At 40.4% G+C, this 24,968-nt stretch overlaps 1 protein-coding gene across 2 annotated transcripts in view; it reads left to right on the top strand.

Annotated features, from left to right (window-relative positions):
* Pdlim1 (PDZ and LIM domain 1) overlaps window positions 1-24,968 on the top strand; it is a 56,845-nt gene that overhangs the window by 18,295 nt on the left and 13,582 nt on the right. The window contains exons 1-5 of one of the 2 annotated variants that reach the window (XM_015494559.2): window positions 4,793-4,814; window positions 7,887-7,945; window positions 9,050-9,201; window positions 10,988-11,072; window positions 15,976-16,175. In XM_015494559.2, the coding sequence (XP_015350045.2) occupies window positions 4,808-4,814; window positions 7,887-7,945; window positions 9,050-9,201; window positions 10,988-11,072; window positions 15,976-16,175 (503 nt within the window). In that variant the 5' untranslated portion in view covers window positions 4,793-4,807. Of the gene's footprint in view, window positions 1-4,792; window positions 4,815-7,886; window positions 7,946-9,048; window positions 9,202-10,987; window positions 11,073-15,975; window positions 16,176-24,968 lie in introns of those variants that run through there. The other variant, XM_048807049.1, reaches the window with a different exon arrangement.

Raw genomic sequence — 24,968 nt, 5'->3', positions numbered from 1 at the left:
CCAGCAATTCTCCTAGTTAAATGCTTAATAGAAGTGGGTCCACATGAACACACCAAAGGACATATTTGATAATTTTCCAAGCAGCACTATTTATGATTTGAAACAAATTCAAATGTCTGACAACAACAAAATGGATAAATAAGTGGTATAATTACGTAAAACACCACAATAATGGGCGTGAAGGAATTTCAGCTGTGCGCAATGTCATGAATATGAGATGCACACACAGGATGTTAAAAAAGGATGACAGACAAAAGAATAAACACTGTGTGATTCAAGTTAGAGCAAGTTAATTGGGCAAAATTAACCTACAGTATTAGGAGTCAGGATCAGGGCATATCTTTGCTAGAAGGCCTGTTTCTTTGGTTCTATTTCCATGGATATGCTCTCTTTGAAAATTCACTCACTTGTATGATTTTACAACTTATGTCCTTATCTGTACTTATGTTATATTTCAAAAGGTTCCCGTAGAAACTCATGTTGTGCTTGTTAATGAAAGTTCTCATAATATAGAACAGAAAGCAGAAGGTATGGGTCTCCTCCACTCTTATGCCCTAGGGGGCTGTTAACCGTGGCTGCAAAATTTCCCAGCTCTCTTTTTCATATACATCGATTGCATGTATTTAAACATTTAAATCATCGATTTAAAGCCAGATTGCAATGACATAGTGAATTATTTAGACTTCATTGTCTTGTGCTTTTTGTCTTATTTTTACTACAATAAATCTTAAAGGCATCTTGATGTTCAGGGAAATGCACTTTGGGTTTCAGCTGAATGTGGTTGGTTCAAAACCTTATCTTGTCTATTTTATTTTCTTGGGTGTCCTTGGGCAGGTTAGCTCCTGAAAACTGTCCTCATTTGTAAATGAGTATAATAGGACTTGTCTTCAGAGGTTTTAGTGAAGATTAAGATGATGTATAGAGAGAGACTAGCACTATGGCTAACATGTCAGGTGTCAGGATACGGTGTACTGACAAAGAAAATTTAATGGTGGCTACTGTGTACTCAGTGCCTATCATGTGTCAGTCATTGTTCTAAACTCTTTACAAATGTCATTGCATTTAACCCTTCTGGGAGCCTAGTGAGATTGATACCTTTATGAAGTTCATTTGATCAGTGAAGAAACTGAGAGTAATTTGCTCAAGGTTTAGTGAGTGTTTAGGCTTTGGATTATGGTAGTGGTTGTTAGAGCCATTTCAAAATATGTGGAATTCTTAGGAACTGTTGGAAGACTTTGGAAGAACTCAATAATTTCTTGAAAAATTAGGGTATTCTCTTTTGCTGCTTGCTATTTTCTACTCCTATTTAAGAAGTGCTGGCTGGTCTTGGAGACTGAAAGCACAGTGTCTTTGAACTGCTACCAATGAGCAGGAACAGCTTCGCTTTGTACTCTGAGGTGCAACTAAATGTAAGGCACAGCTCATCAGAAAGCACCTCCCCTACTCAGTTGCCTCAAGTCCTTGAGAAAATGGTGATAGACTAACGGAGAGCATTTTGAAACAGTCTTGTTTTCAGATCAATCTATATAGCTCCTGCAACGTCTTTGACTATAATGTGGCTTCAAAGTCTTGGCCACAGACTGGGCCCAGAAAAGTCAGAAAAATCTGCGGGAAGAGAGTTTCAAGTTCTACTCTAAAATTCTATACCCCAGGGCTTGGTCCTACATTATCTCCCAAGTTAGAATATGTTAAATTTATATCTAAATACTGTGACACAATCGTTAGATCCAACAGGCTAAAGGCCTAAAGGCTCATGGCATTGAGATTGAACTTGAATGTCACATTTCTTTATCCCAGGTGTGTTTTGTGTAATGATGAATTATAACTATCATTATTTATGTCATCTTTCTCTCCTATTTGCTGTATGAATTTGAGGTGATTTATAACAGTAAAAACATATTTATAATATTCAAAACACAAGAACACACATATAACTTATAAAAGATTGGAACATGGAAGAGGAAAGACAAGTATGCCAGGAACTTTAAATCAGTTGGTTTCTGTAATTGCACAGTACATGTAGCTGTGAGTTTTCTGGCCAAGGCAAATGGGAACCATGTTGGGTTATTTAGACATCTGGATTGAAGTTCTTCTACGGTGCTCTGTTTGCATGGCACCTTCAGGGAGGATGACCAACATCCTAGGGATTTTCTTTTTCTTAACTATGTTTTGGTAAGATATAGAGAAATACTATTTTAATGAACATCCATTTTTTCCCCTCCCCACCCCCTTTTTTTCCCTCTAGTTATGGGGATTGAACCCAGGGCCACTTTATCACTGGAGCTTCATCCCCAGCCCTTTTTATTTTATTTTGAAATGGAATCTCGCTAAGCTGCCCAGACTGGCCTCCAATTTGCGATTCTCCTACCTGAGCCTCCAGAGTAGCCAGGATTATAGGGGTATAACTTTCTGTGTACTTTAAAGTGTAAGCATAAACCCCTGAAGTTGGGTTTTGGAGGAGCTGAGATTTTAGGTTCTAAAAAAAAATTTTTTTTTTTTTTTTTTTGTCTACCTGTAACTTAACTTCAGTGAGAAATTTTAGGAGGAAATGCTATTCAACATATCTCTTGGTGTTTCTAAACCTGGTGAGCATTAGACTCTCTGGGAAGCCTTAAAAATACATAGATTAGGGCTGCGTATGTAGTTCAGTGGTAGAGCATGAGCTTAGCAGGCATGGGGCCCTGGGCTCGATTCCCAGCACACACACAAAAATACACACACATATATACACACACATTTTAATTTATTGATTATATATTTGAGTGTATAATGTATATAATATATATAATGTCAATGTATAAAGGTTAAATATATATCAATATATTCCCCTCAGGCCCTTCTGTATAGAGCCTCAGTAGATCTGAGTGGGGTGGAATGCTAACTAGACCTTTAAGCTCCTCCCTTTTGGGGGATCTGATGGCCATCCTGTTTGGGAACATTGCTTCATTCTTGCAAATGTCACAGTTCTCCCGATTTCTTGCTCAGCTGGGTCGATTTCTAAGGTCACATGCCAGCTTCAAGGGGCAAGGTTAACAGTTTTTCATGAACACTCAGGAAATTGATCTGTTGTCCTGACCACAGGTAGAAGTCAGAACTTTTGGAATATACAGTTTTTTTTCTCCCCCTCAGGGAGACGGGAAAAAAAGCTTAGTATCAGAATGTTTAAACTGTTTGACAAATATTTGGTTAAAAATCTCGTATCTATCAACAAGGCAACAAGCAACATGATTTATCAACCAGGCCAGAAGAATACTTTTGAGAAAATAAAACAAACAAAAACTGGGTGCTTTTGATAGTTAAGTTGGGGGAAAAAGTTTCTTTTTTGTGCTGGGATTGAACTAAGGGTCTTCTGAATACTTAACATAATGCTTGTCCCAGTGAGCTGTACTCCCGTTAGTTATAAAGTGTACACATAATTGTGCTTTATATAACTTTTAACTGAGCCCGTGTTCCCAAACTAATTTGTATGTAGGGGTCAGGAAGCAACATAAATGAGTTTTGACTAGAGGGTGAGGCAGTAAGAAAATTAGTAGCTACAAGAATGACAATAAATGGCAGCTGGTAGCTGGTTTCTGTTTTGGGTAGTAGGGCATAGTGTGGCTTGTGGCTAAGTGGAGAGTGTGTGCCTCATCTAGAGGGGTAGAGAGGCTCCTCAGTTAATGTGACTGTTGCCATATGGAAATCTAAGCCCAGAATTGCCAGATTTTTCTGATTTTTCCCCAAAGGCTCAGAACCTACAGGTTTGTGTGAAATTTACCTATATATAAATATTAGTAAGTAATTTAAATTAAAGCCAAAACCACGATTGTGGACTGGATTCATTTCATGCACCCTCCAGCTTTCAATCCTGAGCCTAGAGAAAAGGAATTCTATCTAATTGTTCATAGAACAGGGATTTTAGGTAGGACTATGGTCTAAAATGCCCACTGAGGGAATGCCTGGCCTAAAGGCTGAGTGACCCTTGAACTGGTGCATTTTGAACTGTCATTAGAGAATATTTGTCACATGCAGCCACCTTCGTCTCAGCAGTCTGAACTAAGGCTCCGTGGTTGTATCTTTGCAGTAAGTGGGCATGTCAGATGCTATATTTAAAGTCCTTTGTTGGCCACACCCCCACCCCCCTGCCCAAGAGTTCCCAGTCTTCTTAGCATGCAAAGAACAGGCTCCAGCAGCCTGATCTGAGTTTACATCTCCAGCCTCATCCCCTTCCTCTCCCTTTGCTTCCTGTGTTTCCTCCATATCGGTCCACATGCTGTTCCTGGCATGCTCTTTCCTGCCCCCACTTGTGGTTTTGCAGTTTTAAGCAGCACCTCTTCCAGGGAGTCTTCTCTGATTCCACCATTAGCGTCCCATCGCCTTGTTGCTTCTGGTCCAATGTATGTCATATGCCTGTCTCCCCCAGAAGATTGTGAGCTCCTTGATAGCAGACTCTGTCCTTTTCGTGGCTGTATCCCAGTGTCTTGTGTGGCTCCTGGAATCTACAAACAATAGCTCCTGTTTCTAGAGCTCTGGGCGGGTGGTCTGAGTTGTCCTGTTCCTCACTACGGCCTTCAGAACTGTTTTCATCCCTGTTGCTTAGATGAGAAGAGCAAGGCACAAAGAAGTAAGATGTCCTGCCCAGGGAACCTTGGCTCAGTTTACAAGTTGCATCCTCCAGAAGCTGCATCCTAACCAACAAGCTCTGCTGTTCTTTCAGAACATACAAAAGGATGTCTGATGAGCGAAGGAATGAATCATGAGAGGAGAGAACAGAAGATGGAGGAAATAGAAATATGACATCACTGAGGAGGGGTGTTTCTTTTTTGTCATGATTAGTAGGTATTCATCCAGTTGTGTATAATAGCAATATCATTTAAATTTATAAAATTTACCAACATTAATTAATAAGTTAGAGATGGGTTGAAGAAAGCTATATCATAGACCCATTTTACACCATTTAGAAGTGAAATCAATGTCTTTGAAAGCTTTCTTATGCCGTCAGGACCCCGGCATTAGCTCACAGGTTTTGAAGACACATCATGAACTTGTAGTATAGAGGGGTGTACAGATTTCCAAGCAAGCAGTGTCTGCCCAGGGTGGGGCTGGCTGCAAAGGCTAGGGCCAACAGTGGGGGTGGTGGGGTGGGATTCTATGGAAAACAGCAGATTGTTCCTTAGTGGGAATTGTTTCACCTAAACCCATTTACTCTCATGCAGTGAGAATCCTGTGATCTAGTTGTGTGGCCTTTGGGGAAGAGAGCTGATGAAGGGGTTTGGGGGAGGTCCTTTGAACAATGAGACTGTTTCTTTGGAAGGGAGTATAGGATTTCTTTTTTCAGAGTTGAAGCTGACACCATTGTGAGCTGGTTGGATGGAGTTGGGCAGCCAGGGGAAATTAGGATGGACAGTGTGGGGTAGTGGACCCTGAAGCCTGCTGTGGCCTGCCCCAGCTGAGTCACCCCAGGCAAACTGCTTAACCCGCCCCTCCATTTCCTCATCTGTGATGATACAAATAATACCGCCTGCCTGATAGCATCAGGGGAGCATTGTAAGTTAACCCTTGCTGAATGCTTGGTCAGTGCGCATAATAAACACTCATTAACTGATGGCCACTGTTATGATTATGGTGATGGAGAGTCAGTGTGTGGCAAGGATCCACTGGTCCAGGTTGGAGCTAGCCAACTATGAGGGGCCTTCTCTCCTGCAACTCTCTGCAGTGCCATGTTATTTGTGTATTTTATGAGGGTGGGGTTCCTGGACCCCAGCTTAATGTCCTATGCCAGGGAGTCACTCGCCACAGCCGGGGTTTGTGATACTCCAGTTTCTTGTGAAGAAGGCACAAGAATCTTCTGAATTCTGGATTTCTCTTTGGCTCTGACATTTGTGTTTGGAGTCTCTGCTTGCGTCATTATGCTAAAGCAGTAAAGAATGGAATTTGGAGTGAAGGCATCTGGTTTCAACTTGAAGCAGTCATGGCTTTGTCACCTATAAAGTTATCTAATGTTTGTGGTAAGCTTATCATTATTATTATCTCAAATAGAAGATTGGATATGAGAAGGCTCTGTAAAAGACAAGTTCTGGAACTTGTTTTAATATAGTGTTTCTCCCCCCAAAGTATATAACTCATGAAAGAATGTGACCTTAATCTGTTTGGGGGTGGTGATTACATCGGAGTCCCATCTGACCGTCTGATGATATTCTCATGTAATTTTCCAAGATTTCTTTTGGCTTCTTACTAGTTTGACTTAAAAAAAAGAAAGAAAAGAAATCAAACTGAAATGATTACTCAGATTCAGGGCTCATAAGACTGGTTCTGGCTTGTCCAGAACCTGTTGGGATGTTCTCAGCAGAAATGCCACTCCCATAAGACCGTTAGGACCAAATGCTGAAAAGTCCAGACTTCTTAACAATTGAAGATCAGAAAGTAAAAAAGAAACTTATGTTTTCTCTTCTCAATTATCTGTTCCCCTTCTCCCAGTCTCATTATTTGAGTTTTGTAAGTGGATCTATTCCAGGATAGCAATATTGAGGGATAAGATTATTTGATTTTTGAAATAAAGATATTTCTGATTATTACTTTGAAATATTCATTTTAGTGGACAAAATGAAATAGGCTGATTATGTCTTCAACACTAGATACATTAGATAAATTAATTTGTTGAGCACTTACTCTGTGCCAGTCACTGTGCCAAAGCTGGGGATACCATGATACAGAAGGTAGACCAAATTCTGCCCTCACATACCTTTCTGTTTTGTAGGTAAGGAGACTAGACATTAAGCAAATAAATCTACATAACAGATTTGCAAAAATAATGTGACAGATGCCCCAAAAATGGAGTGTTATTAAGTGAATGGTGAGGGATTTAGTGTAGATTAGAGGTCAGGAAAGACTCTCTGAGAAGGGACATTTAAGCTGAGACTTGAAGGGTGAGAAGTCAGGCAGAGTAAAAGCATGTGTTAAGGTCCTGAGACAGAAGAACTCAGGAAGGTCCCTGTGGCGACCTGTAGCTTTGTGGGCAAGTGGCATGAGAGTGGGGAGGGTTGCTTTAGGGACCTCACTAAAGATTTTGCATTTTATTCTTAGAAATTGCTCTTCAATGCTGCTAGATTTAGTTGTGATAAATGAGTTTGATCGGGCATTATGCTTGTTGATTCTGGGGGCTCTTCTTGGGGATGGGGTTTTCTAGTCCAGAACTATTGGTGATCCTAAATAAAGTGATAATGAGGTAGGGCTATTGAAAAAATGAGCCCACATTGCCCATTAGAAAATGCAGAATATTTATGAAGTCATACCAGCTCAGCCTTCTCAGGAAGAGGGATCAGAAAATGAGAGGACTTTGTTTACTGGCTGCTTCGGGTGACTCAAGTTCAACTGCCCAATGTTGACGGAAACGAGTAGCCTGAGCTTGTCCACGTAGAACATCTCGGCCAGTGGCTGCCCGGGAAGATCTGAACCCTGGATCATGGGCTTTCATTTTTCCAGAGAGCCAGAGCTCTGGTAAACAGATGATGGGAAAGCCAGAGAGGAAGGTTAGGAGGTCAAGATTTCTGCAGTGTTGTCCACATCCTGCCACATTCCAGTAGGGTTTTGCCTGATAAAGTCATAGCACGTTCAAGTCGGAAGGGAACTCTAGGATCAACTCACTACCCCTCATTTTGGGGGGCCAGGATGCTTAGGAGGGAGTGGGCTGTGGCAGTGGCACCCACCAGGTGTACTCCATAAGGGTAGCATTTTCGATTTGGTGAGGGCTGATTGGCAAACCATGACTGCAGAAAACTGAGGCAAACACTGAGGTTTAGGGCCTGTGTCCTGACTTGCTGCCTGGCAGGACCTCTTTGCTGTGGTTGAATCTTATGGAGACATCTGTGTTCACAGATCTTTACAGGATCTTCTCCCTTAATTTTCAGGAGCCAACAGTCTTCTTCAAGGGGTAGCGGAGCCACAGCTGTGGGCACTGAAAGTCTGGGGATGTTAGCAGTGCCCTGCTTGGGGGGTGGGGGGGCATGGATTCCTATCCAGGAAGGTCTTTTGATGTTAAAAACAAACAAAAAAAAGTCATGGGCTGACTCTGGAGTGATGATGGTTAACATTCTTAGTGTATCTTAGTTTAGAAAATACCTAATGCCCAATAATGGAAAGTTGTAGCATTAGTACTACTCAAAATGAGTTTGCACTTCATCCATCATGACAGCATCTGCATTCACTTGAAAAATAGTTTACGTCTGTGGGACATGTGATGTTTATTCAGTCCACATGTAATGCTCAATAGGCATATGGATTTGAGTACCTATTGCAGTTATTGACCGGCTCCCCTCAAGTGTTGGGTGGTCTATAAACTAGGAACCACTGGTTTAGAATCATCATCTTGCAGAAAACCATCTACCTATCCAGGAGGACCCTGATCATAGCTAATTTCTTGAATGGGAGTGAAATAAACCCACACTACTATATTTAAAAATCATTCTTTTTTTTTTTAATTACAAAAATTATTCAAACTCATTGTAAAAAGACAAATATATATGGAAATGTACAACTGTGAAAGTTGCAGTATCCAGTTTTCGTCCAGGCATGTATTAACATATATCACAATTTTTATAGAAATAAGATGTTACTGTACATAATGTTCTCTAACTGTGTCCGTGTGTTTTTAAAACCCTAATTGGTGACTGACTTTAAGGAAGTAACAAGGTTCAGTGGGAAGAACACTGGGTCTGGTTCATTGGGTCTGTAATAGACTAGTTGGATGACTAGTAATATAGTAATATACTAGTTGGGTGATCCTGCATAGGTCACGGATCTTTCTAAGCCTCAGTTTCCAGGTCTCTGGAATGAAGGACTGATATTGGTATTCCTTTCTCACAGGTCATTATTAGGATCTGTATAGAAAAGGAATCTGTAAATGATAACATATTGAATAAATATAAAATATTACTTAAACTTGTGGTGTCAGGTGTCTTTTCATTTTTAAATGCTTTGATCCATGTCAGTGAATATTTAACCTGGTGGTCACTTACTCAGAGGTCTCCTTGGAGACAAATAGTAACTAGCCTGTCCTCCCCTTCATTGCCAGGTCACTCCTGGAAGCAAGGCTGCTCTAGCTAATTTATGTATCGGAGACGTGATTACAGCCATCGATGGGGAAAATACCAGCAATATGACGCACCTGGAAGCTCAGAACAAAATCAAGGGCTGCACAGACAATATGACGCTCACGGTAGCCAGGTGAGGCCGGGGACACATTTGTTCAAAGGATCTGTAGATGGGAATTTCAGGTTGCTCCTTTCCCTCTCGTTTTTACAGTGCTGCTTCTCCTAGCATGGGCTTCTTTCTCTAAGATAGCTGCATTTTCACCTGATCCAACATAAGTAACCAAAATTCTGAATAAATACAATCAGTTCAATATTGTTAGGTGTAATGAAATGAAGATTTTTTTCCCCCCTGGGGACCATTGAGAATCCATTTAGGGCGCTGCTGCCACCTCCCTATACTGAGCAGTGGGTTTTGCACCAGGAGATTACCACAGCAGAGAAGGACTTCAACACCTTAGACAAAGTGCTGAGCAAAACTTTCAGTGCATGTGAAGAAAGGAGAGCTGGGGCTGAACCGATGAACAAGGAGAGCTCCTTGGGAGCTGTAATTAGTGTAGAATTTCCATTCTTCTTCCATTTAGTCTTAGAAGGGCTCCTACAAAGGTAAGATTTCAGGAGCAATCTGACAACCTTCAATGGCTATTTCCTGTTGGATCCAGTTCAGGTTCTCCCTTTTGATCTGTGACCTACCCATTAATGTCTCACTAACCTTAGTTCCAGAGCTCTCCATCAGGTTCTCATCTGTAAAGTATCTTTATTGCTTTCTTCTACCTTGGGCCACAGGATTGGCAGGAAGACCAAACAGGCAAGTGTGTCAAAAGTGTTTTGTATACTTCAGAGTCCTACCCAGTGGGAGGTATACTATTTTATCATGCCCCACAAGAGAACATTTACCTCATTTGTAAGTTCAAATCTCCTTCAAGCTCTCATTCAAGCCACTTGTGCATCCCTTGATTCGTTTTTGATTTTTGATTCATTTACCAACAAACTGAATAAGCACAACTTGGGTGTGCCTGGCACTGTGCTAGGTACTGTGACAGATACAAACATAAGTATAAATGTTCTCTACCTGCAAGAGAGGGAAAAACCCCACACTAATGAAAACTGAGACTAGCTAAGATTGCTGCTGTGTGTTTGGTAGGAAGAAAATCCATTGCAAGCTCAAAAAAGGAAGGCATTACTTTGATTGAAGCCAGACAAGCTTCGTGAATAAGTTGGTGATTTGGTCTGGGCCAGGAACACTGTGTCAAGATAGAGGAGAAGCCTGTTCTGTCCTGAGCGGAGATGGGCAGCATAAGGCATACGTAGGAATATGGAGCCTCATGACTGGTGTCAGCCACCCAGAATGTGTGAGGGCAGCTGAGGCTGGAAGAAATCAGGGCAGCTTGGGAAGTCGCTCAGGGCCTTACATGGGGATTAGCCTTCAGATTAGGGCTTTTAGAAGATCACGGGGTAACGAATAGAGGGTGGCTAATGTCAGGATGTGAAGTCAGAGGGTACAAGTTCAGGTGGGGTGGGAGGATTTTTCTAATCTGTTTTTAGCATATAGTGTTCCCTCAGTGTCCATGGGGAATTGGTTCAAAGACCCCTGGAAATACCAAAATCTATGGATGCTCAAGTCTTTTATGTTATATAGTATGTGTATATAACCCATACAATCATCTACTTTAAATCAACTCTAGATTATTGATAACACCTAATACGATGTAAACACTATGTGAATAGTTGTTATACCTTATTATTTAGGGAAAAATCACAAAAGAAAAGGTCTACATATTCAGTCCAAATGCAATTTGATTTTTTCATTTACTGTCTATGTGGAGTTGATTCAGTGTGAGAATGAGGGACCTGTGGATGTGGAGGGCAGACTGTTATTTACTCAGCATGGATGAAATGACAGTTTTGTTCATCTGTTGCAGATCGGAACATAAAGTCTGGTCTCCTCTAGTGACTGAGGAAGGGAAACGCCATCCCTACAAGATGAATCTAGCTTCTGAACCCCAAGTAAGTTCTTGCTCATTTTTGCTGTTTCTCTTGCTACCAGCCACTTTCCGGCTTTTGAAGATTATCAGCATATTTCATTTTTTTTCCCCTGCCCTTGGGGCCTGGGGATAGAATGGCCTGGAGAGCTCTCCACTGTCACTGCTGGGATCTGGCTCTTGTCCACTTCTTCCCGTAAAGGAACTGTGGGAGGAAAGGGCTGGAAACCCCCAGGGCAGGGACCTCAGCCTGAGCTGGAAGCCAGGGGTAGGAGAGTGATTAGGGAAATGGTGGAGCCTTCCTGTGGGTAGGGTAGGACCACCTCAAAGTGAAGTCAAGGTGGTCACTCAGCTCATTAAGGATTTCAGATACCAACAGATCAGCCTAAGGATGAAAGTAAGTTTAGGTCCTGAGGCAGAACCTGGAAGAAGGAAGGGAGAATTGTATAGTAAACTCTGCTTCTCTGCCCTGTACCCTCCTGTGAATCCTGGGGTGGAGATCTCTATTTTCCCTTACAGTAAAACTTCTAGTGAGACTTTAAAATTACTAAAACAAAGTCACAGTTATTATTGAAAAATGAAATAGGAAATCACTGCACAATTTGACAGGCAAATAGAATTTCATAGGGCTGTAGGTTGTCCTGAGATCCCATTGTTAGTAGATCAGTCTCTCAGCAGTTAGCTTGTAGGTGATTTTATTTCTTCCTTATTTGCATATTCTAAAATATCCATAATGAATGGGTACTCTACTTTGAAGTAAGGGAATCAAATAGAAGAATGTTTATAGTATCTAAATTTGTAAAATTTCTTATACCTAACATGATATTTCTAACAAAGTATATGTCTATTGAGTAAATGAATGAATAATTAATGATAAATGAATAAGTAAGTTGATAATAACATTTGTAAATTTTAGAAGGTGTTGTGATTATTACACATTTAACCCCAGTTTGAGATTTGAAATTTAATTTTTTTTTCTAAGTTTGGGATACTAGTTAGCTTTTTAAAATTTTCTTATTTTTAAAATTTTTTTGGTACTAGTGATTGAACCCAGGTGTGTTCTACCACTAAGCTATATCTCTAGACTTTTTTTATTTTTTATATTGAGACAGAGTCTCACTAAGCTTCTGAAGGTGGCCTCGTACTTGTGATCCACTGGCTTGCACCTTCCAAGTAGCTGGTATTATAGGCGTGCACCACCATACACGGCTCACTGGTTTTTATGGCAAATGGAGATATCATCAAAGGATAACATGCAGCTAGCTATCTTTGATACATAAAACAAAAATTGTACAAAATTGAACTCACATGGTACATTAGTGTGTATAAGTTGAATAGTTGAATGTGTGTTGTATTTCCCCAAATGGCTCTCATTAAAATTTCAGAAACATTAAAATTTTTTTCCATTCATAGAATAAAAATACTTAAAAAAAAATCCCATTACTTTAAGGATCATTTTGCATCTCCCATTTCAAAACTTCCACAAACACATTTTATTCTATTCAAGCCCTGTTAGGAAACCTCATAAATGACGGTCTATAAACTGGCTGTTGTATAAACTAATTTAAGACATGCCACAGTTAATTTCTCAGCCACTTCATTAAATTTAATATAAATGTTAAATTTCAATATTTTAAGTTTCAGATATTTTTATAACATGTAAGGAATAATTTTGTTTTGATTTGCTATATCTGAAATCCTAGCTTTAACATAAATAATCATTTACGTTTCAGTTAAACTTTTTATTTGAATTGTACTTGAACTTAAACATATGATCTGGTTATTTATATTAATATTTGGAGGGTAATTCTCTTCAAATTAACAAAAAGTTCTAAACTATTTAAGTATCTAAGTCGAGTATATTTTCCTTGTGATTCCAGTAATTCTTTATTTGCACAAAAAAACTTCCCACCTCTCATTTTCCCAAATCTTCCACTCTAGCCATGCTGAGCTAAAGAATAAATGAGTAGGAGCAGAGTTCATCTACAATACAGAGATCTGTTAGTTCATGTAAAGCCAACCAACACCCCAGCTTATCTGAGGTCAGCATAGTTACACACCTAGTTTGTATTTCCTCATTATTGAGTTTCCTTGGAGACTGATAAATACAAAGCCCAAACAATTACATCATCCCTTCCAAAAGGCAAGCCCTAAATCTGCCTGTCTTCTGGAAAGACCAGTATTCACATGGGAGTAGAGATATTCCTTTTATGTACAAACCAGATACATTCTTCAAAGATTCTTTATAAAGCAAAAGTCAGAATTTCCAACCTGAATTTTCCACAACTTCCATTCTAATTGGAAATACATTTCTATCCGAGGAGAAGGGAACAGGACCCTGTTTGGACATGTGCCATGTGCCAGGCACTGTGCCTGATACACTAATATGTGGCACCAAGTCCTTATGAGGGCTTTGTTGTCATTTTAAAGATGAGAAATGGTCTTGGAGAGGTGTAACTTGCCCATCGTCCAACATGAAGTGGCTACAAAACACTGAGGCAAGTCAGGGCTTTCTCTGGTGCTCAGCATCCTTGCTGTTCCCAGGGGTTGCTGTGAGACAGAGGAGGAAGGAGGACTTGCTGGATGCAGTCATGCATCTGTCCACAGTGCTGTAGTCCAGGTGGGCGAGAGTCCCAGGCCGCTCATCTGTTGTTGTCTCCACAACCAGTTTTAATGACTTCATGTGATTCCTTTGAGTAGTTGTGCCATAAAATTACTTAACCATCCCTTGATTATTGCTGAATTTTTTTCCTTAACTTGTTTGTCTCTACTTGTGATTATCTTTGCAGACTTAGCTTTTGTCTGATATGGACAAGGTCAACTTAATTTACACAGTAAAATCTCATGAGTTCGGACCATCTGAATAGTGAAAAAGGAATTTTAATCATAAAATATTTTTATGTTGTCTTGCATTTTAAATTAGATACACAATGAATGAAGCTGTTAGATTTTTTTTGGTGGGAGGGCGGATGGGTATTAGCAGATGGGTACTGGGGACTGAAGATGTAGGACTGTTTTCCCACTGACCTACATCTCCATTCCTTTTTCTTTCTTTTTTTTTCCAGCATGCTTTTCTTTATTCAGTATTTAGTGGCAGGGTCAATTGGTGGAACCCTGGCGTGGCTCTTTTTCAAAGCAGAAAATGGCCTCCATTCTTTTTTAATTTTTTCATTTTTGAGACAATATTTCACTAAGTTGCTGAGGCTGGCCTTAAACTTGAGATCCTCCTGCCTCAATCTTCTGAGTCTCTGGGATTACAGGCATGTGCTACCACTACTGGCAAGCTGTTAGTTTTTATGTGTAATGTTTTCTAAGAAAATATTGAACACATTTTTTTGGAGTGGGGTGGGGGCAGTGCTGGGGATGGAATCCAGAGCCTTCACGTGCTAGGCAAGTGCTGTAACACAGAGCCTGATTCCCAGCTCCAACACTGAAGATTTACAAAAGATGATGGGGGGGTGGGAGGTATTGGGGATTGAACTCAGAGGTGTTTTACTAAGAGCCACATCCCCAGCTCTTTTTGATTTTGAGACAAGGTTGCTTAGGGTCTCACTAGGTTGCTGAGGCTGACCTTGAACTTGCCATCCTCCTGCCACAGACTCCCGTGCTGCTGGGATTACAGATGTATACCACCTTGCCCAGATTTCTAGTAGTTTTTTAGGATATTTAGCAACAGACTGTGGGGATTCATTGTGTCAGTCATGTGATTTATTTTGAGTCCTGAGTGCATTTATTCTGCCCTTAGTTTTGATTAATCAGTTATCTGCATCTATAATTCTCTACAATGTGAAGAGAAGTCCCAGAATAAGACTTCACATAATGATTAAACTTTCAGAAATCATGGCCCAGAATGTATAGCTTTATGGATGGTAATGGTTGGTTGGTTGGTCTTTTCTGCTGAATTGGTGCTCTTTAGTTTGTAACTGCCCCAAATTTTCATGAACAAAAATTATTGAATTTCTTATCATTTGAACAACAAGGTAAAAAGTTGGGAGAAGGGAGAAATGTAAGCATTTTCTTTTGAAAAGCATTTTTCTAGCCTAATGCACTATATTTACCGGAATCGGTGGTGACCACCTGAGGGTGGGAACCTGTTCAGAGTATTCACAGTAGAAATAAGACAAGTAGGTTACAAAATTGCAGTTTATTGTCTCTCAACATATTTGTTCTCTAAATTGCAATTATTATGGAAAAAGTGGGGAGAGAAAGAAAAAATTGATAATAGAGGCAAAACAGAGACAGAAAGGAAAAGTAGACAAAAACCAAATGCAGCTATTAGAAAGAACCAGGTTGAACTTAGTGCACCTCACCTGATTTTATTGTAGTTTTTTAAACAAGAATTTTCTGCCAAAAACAAACACAAAAAAATGCCAAAAAACTAGTCTCCTTAATTTGAAACCATTTTTTTCTCTCAATGCTTGAGACAACAAAGCAAGTTCATTAAGTAGAGTTATTCTGTGAAGCTTTTTTTGACCCCCAACCTCCAAACCTTAATATGCCAAATTTCAGCCAGGTGTTTCTCCCAGGCAACCCCTGTCACCATCTTTATCACAATTATACACTACACATGTAATTATTTACTTGGCAGTATCTTTCACTGAATTGCAAGCTCAGGGAAGAGGCTTTTCTAGTTTATTCATCTTTGAATATCCCATGCNACCCAGAAGTCAGGTTTTGCTGGGCCTCAGAGAAGAATCAGAAAGCAGAGTTGATTCAAAGGGTGTGAATTGGGACAGGTGCCCATCTGGGCCACCTCCTCAGTCAATGCCTAAGCATTTCAATGGGTCTATCAGAGTTCTTCAGCTAAAGATTGAACCAGGGCCCTTATGGCTCAGCTGACACCTCTCTATGGCTCTCACCTTGCACTGTCCATTAAGGAGTACCTTTTGGATACCCACCTTGATTTTGCCTCTGCTCCTTGCCCACAGGAGGTCCTGCACATAGGAAGTGCCCACAACCGAAGTGCAGTCCCCTTTACTGCCTCACCTGCTTCCAGCACTGCCCCCAGGATCATTAAAAACCAGTACAACAACCCAGCTGGCCTCTACTCTTCTGAAAACATCTCCAGCTTCAACAATGCTGTGGAGTCCAAGACTGCAGCCAGCGGGGAGGAGACGAATGGCAGACCGTAAGTAGGCCCCAGGCTCTCATTCCTCTCCAGGTCTGACCTGGAAGAAGCTTTTTACACCAGCACCAGGTTCATCTAGACAGGGGAGAGAAGGCTGAACTACTACTCTAGGGAGAGAATCTCTGTGTTCATAAAAAGGGAAAAGTACCTCCTGCTGTGCAGAGTTGTTATAAAAATAAATAACAAGTAAAATGTGTGTCTGGACAAACAAATCTTGTCATCATTGAGACCAGTTTGTATTCTTGTCTTGATTGCTGTGCTTATCACCACCACCTGCTGATCAAAGTCCTTAGCCCTGCACCTGGCTGAGAAATTCCTCAGTATTTTGAGCTGGGGAATTACTTGAGAGAATCTAGTGTCGTTTCTGGTTGTGTCCCCACCTGATCTGAGCAAGGGAAAATAGCATGCACAGTTGTGGGAAGCAGTGTTGGCATTTTCCCACTGTGGGAATAGTGGACCAGAAAGCATGAACAGAAGTCTGAGGATATAAATGTTGTCTACAGAATGTTTTATTTTTTAGTATTAGTGAGTGAACCTGGGTCTTGTGTATGCCAGGTGAGCTTTCCACCGTACCGCTGAGCCCTTTTTAAAATTTTTATTTTGAGAGAGGGTTTTACTAAGTTTCCCAGGCTGGCCTTGAACTTTCAATCCTCCTCCCACAGCCTCCTCGGAAGTAGCTATGATTAAAGATATGCCATTCTTGGCTTGTCCACAGGAATAGGTTTTGATTTGGGGGCAAAGGCACACACATATAGCCAGGAAAGAGATGGGGCTGCAGGTGGAAGGGGCTGTGGAAGCATTCTGCTTGGGATTGTCTCCTGCTTTCACAGGTCATTTGACAGCTGTCTTTGAGTGTACAGTCTCCTGGATCTTCCCAGCAGTAGGGCCCATCTCTGTTTCATTACAAACTCTGAGGATACATCTGGGAACACCAGCAGTCTATTGCAAAGGAACTGGGTGTGAGGATGGAGTGTAAGAGATGGGACCAGTTCTCTGTGGGTGGAAAGGGGCTAGAATAGGTTAGGAGGTGCCACTCAAATGCCAAAGGAAGGAGGAGAGAGCTAAGGGTGTAGCTTCAGGTGCAAGCCAAGGGGAAAAGCGACCACTGGCATTTGGACAGTGCGCACCCTGCCCTGACAGACCACCACTCTTTGGGTCCAGTCAGGCACTGCCTGCACGCCGAGGATTCACATTTCTGTTGATTAATTTTATTAAAACACAAGTTGTGAAAAGCCTCTTTTTATCTGAAATCTGCTGATTTTTAAATGTGGGTGACATTCGAATTTTGTTGGAAAATATGGTGTGGTCCAGACTTGTCAGAGTTCTGAGATTGCCACCTGGAATCCTCAATTTTTGTGTTAACTCCGAAGCCCACTTTGCCATTACATTTTCCCCTGTTCATCTTTATTACTAATCTGCTTCTAGGATAGTGAAATTGGAAACCAAGTACTTCAAGTGTAGGATGGTGAGGTTAAGGTCCTAGAGGTCCCAGACTCCTGAGGATATATTGGCCATACTGTGCATGTCATCTCCTTTTTACCCTCAGTGGAGGCACCCACTGCATGTAGGTAATGTAGGTAGGTCCTTATGCCTGACACTGAGGGGACACTGTGATTATTAGTCTCTCAGTATTTTATATTGTAGAGTTTTTTTTTTTTTTTTTTTTTTTTTTTTAAGTTCACACCTTGCCTGGGTCTTAGGATTTCTTTTTCTTTTTTCTTTCTTTTTTAAAAAATATTTTTTCAGTTGTTGGACTCAATACCTTTATTTTATTTATTTATTTATTTATTTGTTAATTCTATGTGGTGCTGAGGATCGAACCCAGTGCTTCACACTTGCTAGGCAACTGCTCTACCACTGAGCCACCACCCCAGCCCATATTGCAGAGTTTTTTGCTGTTTGACTTTAGCTTTAGAACACATTGATGGACCCTGGTATTTGTTGTAGTAACCAAAGCAACATGGCCACTAGTGCTTGTTCTCCCTCCACATTCTGGTGCCAGCAAAGCCTTACCTGCTTGAGTTGAGGATGCCCTTCAGGGTGACCACCGGACACTTGGGGTACCTGAGAAAGATTGCCATGCTGTGTTCCCCAGCTTTCTATGGACACACCCTGAAGGAAAGCTTCTAATCAGTGTAGTGAGGAGCGGTGGAAACAGGGAGGGCTGTACCCCCCACATGCCACTGCTTTGGTGCTGGGGGAGGCTGAGAACGTGACCCCCTTTTACTGTCCCAGAGTGGAATGTTCCATGATCTGGATTTAATAACCCAGGAAATGACACATCCTTAATTGAAAGAGCTGCTATGTGCTGGGAGAAATATGTGCCTAAAAAATATTTTCAGTGTGGCCTTGGCTATTTTTCCTTCATTAATGTCTTCTTTCTTCTCTCATGCTCCCTGCTTGCTCCCTCCACCCGCCGTCTGAAACAATTAAGTTTGAAACTGTCCCCTCCTGTCACCATCTCTGGCTGCTGCAGCCTCTGAGACTTTATCCAAAGTCTCCTTGAAGATTTTCCCAGCAAAGGAGGCTTAGCTTCTGCTCCATTCTCAACTCTTTGAGGCTGAATCCACAAATGATACCAGCCGCTCAAGGCAAAGGAGCTGCCCACGTCTGCCCAGCAGTGCTGCCCTGGTAGGGATCTCTGTCTGATGGTCTAAATTCTCTGCAAAGAAAGATTCTGCCAACCCAGCAGCCACAGGGTAACCTTGCCGGCTCAGTCAGCACAAGTCCCAAGCGCTTGCTCGCCCCCACTGTTTAGTCTGTGAAATTCGCTGAGGTTCCAGAATTGGCTCACTACATAGTTTGCATCTGAGGTCATCACCCATTCCCTGGGGCTTCTTTGTCCCATGCATTTCCAAGCATCCTGGGGTGTGTGTGTGGCTGGCTGTCTTGTAGGTCTTTGCACAGCTGCGTCCTAGTCTGGCCAGAATACCATCAGCATTGCGAACTGGAAGGGCATGCCGGGGGTTCCTCTGCCACCCCTCCTTCCTCCACACATAGCTGAGGGGATGTCCTCAGCAGCCATTTTCTCTAGGCAGTTAAGCTTAACAGTCACTTATTGAGCACCTAGCCTACTGTGTACCAGGTGTGGTTGCTCAGTTTGGTAGACAGCTAGCCCTTCCCTCTGCCCTCTTTCAGTTGCCTTTAGGGGCTCTGGTCAAAATCTGGTAATTCAGAGCCTGGGGTTCATTAGTAGATAGAGGGGCCTAAGCCTTGAATGCCAGCTCTGTCTCTTCTCAGCTGCCTGGCTTTGGGCGAACCATATAACTTCTCTGAGACCCTGACTGTTGATCTCTAAGGTAGGCTCATACTAGCTACCTCACACCGGATTGTTTAGAGAATGCAATGAAATGTGTAAAAAGCACTTAGCATGGTGTCTGGCTTCCGGTAGGTAAGTGCTCAGTGAATGCTACTTATTACTGATTTCACTGCCCATAGGGAGCTTCATCCCCAGCACTTCTGAGAACTAGGGGATCCCCAGGGGTGGAAGCAGGTAGGTAAGTGTTATGGAGGAGGTTTGGTGATGACTTATGACTTCTTTCTATTCCAGCACTGTGGTGTAAGTTTGGGTATCCAGTAGAGTTAATCAGCTTCCTGATGATGGAATGGGGGCGAGGTGTCTCTTCATGGAATAATTGGTTGCTCTCCCATAATTAACTCAGTAATCCCACAATATTAGCTCTTCTGAATTGTTTTCTCAACTACTCCCTCCACATTCATGAGGTAGATTTCTAAGCAGGTAGAGTAGAAATAAAGGGATGCGTTGTTCTCTACTCGGATGATATCACAGGGATTATATTAACCCTGACTCATGTGGGGCTGGAGCAGGAGACTTCCAGCACCAAGGTGGCTGTTTGTCCCTCTAGATAACCCTTGCCTGTAGTCCACAGAGAATTGTCTTGGGTATCTGGGTGTTCCTCCTCCACATCTTGGTGCCTGTAATTACTCCTCTGGTTTCTAATCACAACGCCAACAACTCGGCCATTGAATGCACAGGGAGCATTCAGGCTAGGTTTCCCTTCCAAAATTCAATACATGGAGTTTCCCAGAACTTCATTTTTTTTTTTTTTCCTTTTGGGAACACTGGGATGACCAGGTTGGGGAAACTCATACCTAGGGTTCTTATTTCTCAGGACATGAGATATGAAAGGGTATTTGATCCTATCTCCTTAACCCCACCTTAAAAAAAAAACAAAAACAAACAAACAAAAAAAACTACTAAAATCTCAATGTCATTTCCAGTTAGCATTTAACATCTACCACTTGGGGAAAAGATTTCTTTAATTAAACTCTTCATCTGAGATAATTATAGATTCATAATGCAGTTGTAGGAAACAATACAAAGAGATCTCTTATGCCCTTTACCCGGTTTCCTTGATAATAACATCTTGAAAACTATAGCACAATAGTATCAAAACCAGAATGTTGACAGTGAAAAGATAGAACATTTCCATCTCCCCAAGGGTTTCTCCTGTTGCCTCTTGTAGCCACACCCACTTCCCTCCACTCCCCACAGCCTGCTCAACCCCTGGCAATCTGCTCTTCGTTTCTATAATTCTGTTATTCAGGAATGTTATATTAATGGAATCATAAAGTATGTAACCTTCTGAGATTTTTTTAAACATTATTCTGTGTAATTCTCTGGAGATTTGTTCAGGTTTTTATATGTATCAAAGTCCCTTTTTTTTTTCTGTTTTTGTGGTAAAAACCACATGACATACAATTTACTATCTTAGCCCTTTTTTAAGTGTATAGTACAGTAGTGTTGATGACATGCACATTGTGCAGCGGATATCTAGAACTTACTCATCTTGAAAAACTGAAACTGTATACCCAATGAAGGACTCCTCCCTCCCTCCCGGCCCCTGGAAACCACCATTCTGTTTTCTGTTTCTAAGAAGTCGATGACTTTAGATACCTCATATAAGTGGAAACATGCAGTATTTGTCTTTACTTGTGACTGGATTATTTCACTTAGCATAACGATCTCAAGTTTCATCCATGTTGCTACTGTGGCTGATTTCCTCTTTTTAAAGGTTGAATAATATCTCTTTCTTGTGTATCCATTCATCTGTTGAAGGATATTTAAATTGCTGTCACCCCTTGGCCATTGTGAACATAGCTGTGCAAATATCTCTTTGAGATTCTACTTAATGGTAAGAAGTTGATTGGTCTCCTCAAAAGATGGAGAACAGGGCAAGGATGTGCGCTTACCCCTCTTATTCAGCATACAGCTGTAAGTTAGAGTCAATGTAATGAGTCAAGAAAAGGAAACAAAAAACATACAGATCAGAAAGGAAGACTATTTAAAATTGTCTCTGTTTATATATGACATGATTGCCATACAAGGAAATTTCCCCTACAACTCTTAGAACTAGTAAATGGATTCAGCAAGAATATCCCAAAGTAAACATACGGAATACAAGATAAGCATAAAAATAATCAATGCATTTCTTTGTTCTGGCATTGAACACATGGACACTGACATTAAAAATACAATGTCATTTACAATTACTCCCTTCTGCGGTAGATGTGGAAGATTCTCCTATGTTGGACCACTGGTTAGGCCAAAATAAGTCTTAAAGAACTTAAGACTGAAATAGAACCAAACATCTTTTTCAGCCACAAAGGAAGAAATGAGAAACTAGAAACCAATAGCAAAAATAAATCTAGAAATATCACAAATATGCAGAAATTGAACACAGTTGAATAACCAATAGCATAAGAATCACAAGAGAAACTGGAAAATATCTTGAGACAAATGAGAACAACAACAACAAAAAAAAACAACGTATCAAAACTTAATGGAGGGGCCAGGGTTGTGGCTCAGTGGTAGAGGGCTCACCTAGCTTGTGCGAGTCCCTGGGTCTGATCCTCAGCACCACATAAAAATAAATAAATAAAATAGAGATATTGTGTCCAACTACAACTAAAAAATAAATATTAAAAAAAAAACCCCAACTTAATGGGAGGCATTAAAAGCAGTAGCAAGAGGGACGTTTATGGTGGTAAATGCCTACACTAAAAAAACAGAAGAACAAAAATCTAACTTTACACTTTAAGGAGCTAGAAAACAACAAATTAAACCCCAAGTGGAATGATGATTAAAGATTAGAGCTGAAAGAGAGAATAGATTTAGTAGAGAAAATCCACAGAACTGAGAATTGACTTTTTTTCAAAAACCAATAGAATGGGCAAACCTTTGCTAGAGCAAGAAAAAAAGAGAACACTGAAATAACAAAAATCAGAAACAAAAGAGTAGGCATTGCCACAAACCAGTGATGTCAATTGTAATAATGAAAGGACAAGAGACTGCTGCTGATGGGTGGCGTTTTGTGATTGTCTGTTAAGGCCAATTGACTGTAGTTTTGTACAAGCCCCCTGATTTCACTTTTATTTTATGCCTGTTTGTTTCATCCTAGATTCTTCCTTTACATTGCTGAATATTCTGTTTTAGACATGTCCCACACTTTGCTTAACCATTCACTTTTTGGAAGACACATAGGTGGTGCCTAGTTTTTGGTTATTATAAATAAAATGTTCCTGCAAACATTTTTGTGCAAACATTAATTTTTCTGGGATAATTGTCTAGAAGTGCAATTGCTTGTTCATAAGGTAGTTAGTTACATGTTTAGTTTTTTTTTAAATTTTTTTTAATATTTAGTTATCGGTGGACACAACATCTTTGTTTGTATGTGGTGCTGAGGATCGAACCCGGGCCACACGCATGCCAGGCAAGCGCGCTACCGCTTGAGCCACATCCCCAGCCCACATGTTTAGTTTTTAAGGAGGCTGTCAAGCTGTTCTGATCGTGTCTGTACCATCTTGCCTTTACACCAGCAATGTAGGAATGATCCAATTTCTTCACATCCCCTCCAGCATTTGCTGTTATTGGCTATTCTGAAGTGTAGTAATATGTCATTGTGGTTTTGATCGCATCTTTTTGAGGGCAGTGACATTGAACATCTTCTCCTGGGCTGCTTTACCATCAGTGTGTCCTCTAGTCCTTGGTTGATAGGTGGCTTGCACACATCTGTTCCCAGTCTGCAGCTTGTCCTTGAAGCTCTGTGCAGGATATTTCACAAAGCAAGTTGTTTCTTTTCAGGAAGTCCACTTTATCAGTTTGTCCTTTTATGGATCATGCTTTTGGTGTCAAGAACTCTTTGTCTGGTCCTAGAGCCTGAAAATTTTCAACTATTTTTTTTCTAAACAATACATACTTTTACTTTTTACATTTAAGTCTTGAGGCATTTTGAGTAAATTTTTTAGGGTGTATGAGATTCAGCAAATAGTTATTCTTGGATCATTTTCCAAAAGTGTCTACTTTCTCCATTAAACTTCTTTTGCATCTTTATTAAAGTAAAACAGTTGGTCATATTTATATGTTTCTATTTCTGTATTCTCCATGTTGCTCCACTAATCTGTGTATTTGTCCCTTGTCAGTACCACAGTCTTGATTGCTATAGCAATGAACTAAGTCTTGAAATTAGGTAGACTGGTTCCTCCCCTTTTATTTTTACTTTTCAGAATTGTTTTAAATACTCTTGTTCTTTTTCCTTTTCATATATATTTTGTTTTTATTTTTAAGTTTAATTTTTGTCTTGGCTTATAGTACTGGGGATTGAACCCAGGGGCTGTCTACCACTGAACTCCCTGCTGTCCTTCCTTTTTGGCATAGAGATTGAACCTAGGGGCACTTAATCACTGAACCACATCCCCAGTCTTTTTTATTTTTGTTTTGAGACAGGGCCTCCCTAAATTGCTGAGGCTGGCTTTGAACTTGCAAACCTCCTACTTTAGCCACCCAAGTTGCTGGGATTATAGGTGTGTGCCACTGCGCCTGGCAATCCCTAGCTCTTTTTATTTTATTAAAAATTTTGAGATCCAGTCTTGTTAAGTTGTCCAGTCTGGCCTTGAACTTGTGATCCTCCTCTGCAGCCTCCCTACCTCAGGGGTAGCTGGGTTTACAGGCATGTACCACCACATCCTCTTCATAAGTTTTAGAATAATCCTATTTAATCTTATAAAATCTTATGGGATTTTTTAAGGCAAATTGAAGTAATCCTATATATCAATTTGGGGAGAACTGATATCTCTAGTTTTGTTTTGTCTTCCAATTCGTGAACATAGTACTATGTGACTTATTTAGATCCTCTTTAATGTCTTTCATCATTATTGTGATATTTTCAGTTTTTGCAAGTCTCATACATGTTTTGTTAGATTTACAACTATGTAGAGGAGGGTAAATCTACCTTTTGAGCAGTTGTAAATGGCATTGTATTTTTAATTTCAGTGTCCATGTGTTCATTGCCAGTATAAAGACATGTATGTGACTTTTCTGTTTATCTTGTGTCCTGTATGTTTATTTTGATGCATTCTTGGGAGCTTGTTAATTCTGAGAGTTTTTGGTAGATACCATGTAATTTTCTATCTTGACAATCATGTCGTATGTGAATAGAGATAGTTTTATATCTTCTCTCTGATATCTAAGCCTTTTGTTTCCTTTTCTTGCCTTCTCCATGACTACTACTTATAGTACTATGCTGAGTGACTGTGTCTTGTTCTCAGTCTGTGGGGAAGACATTCAAGTTTTCATCATTAAGTATGGTGCTACATATAGATTTCTGTACATGTTTTTTTAATCAAGCTATGGAGTTTTTTCTGTTTCTATTTTGCTGAGAGTTTTTGTCTTAAATAGATGTTAAATCTTACCAAATAGTTTTTCTATGATATATATATATATATCATATTATATATATATATCATATTTTATATATATATATATATATATAT

The sequence above is a fragment of the Marmota marmota genome, unplaced genomic scaffold, assembly GCF_001458135.2.
Source record: "Marmota marmota marmota unplaced genomic scaffold, marMar, whole genome shotgun sequence".
NCBI classification, from domain to species: Eukaryota; Metazoa; Chordata; class Mammalia; order Rodentia; family Sciuridae; genus Marmota; species Marmota marmota.
The sequence above is the reverse complement of the archived record's forward strand: the minus strand, read 5'-3'. Positions and strand labels throughout refer to the sequence as shown.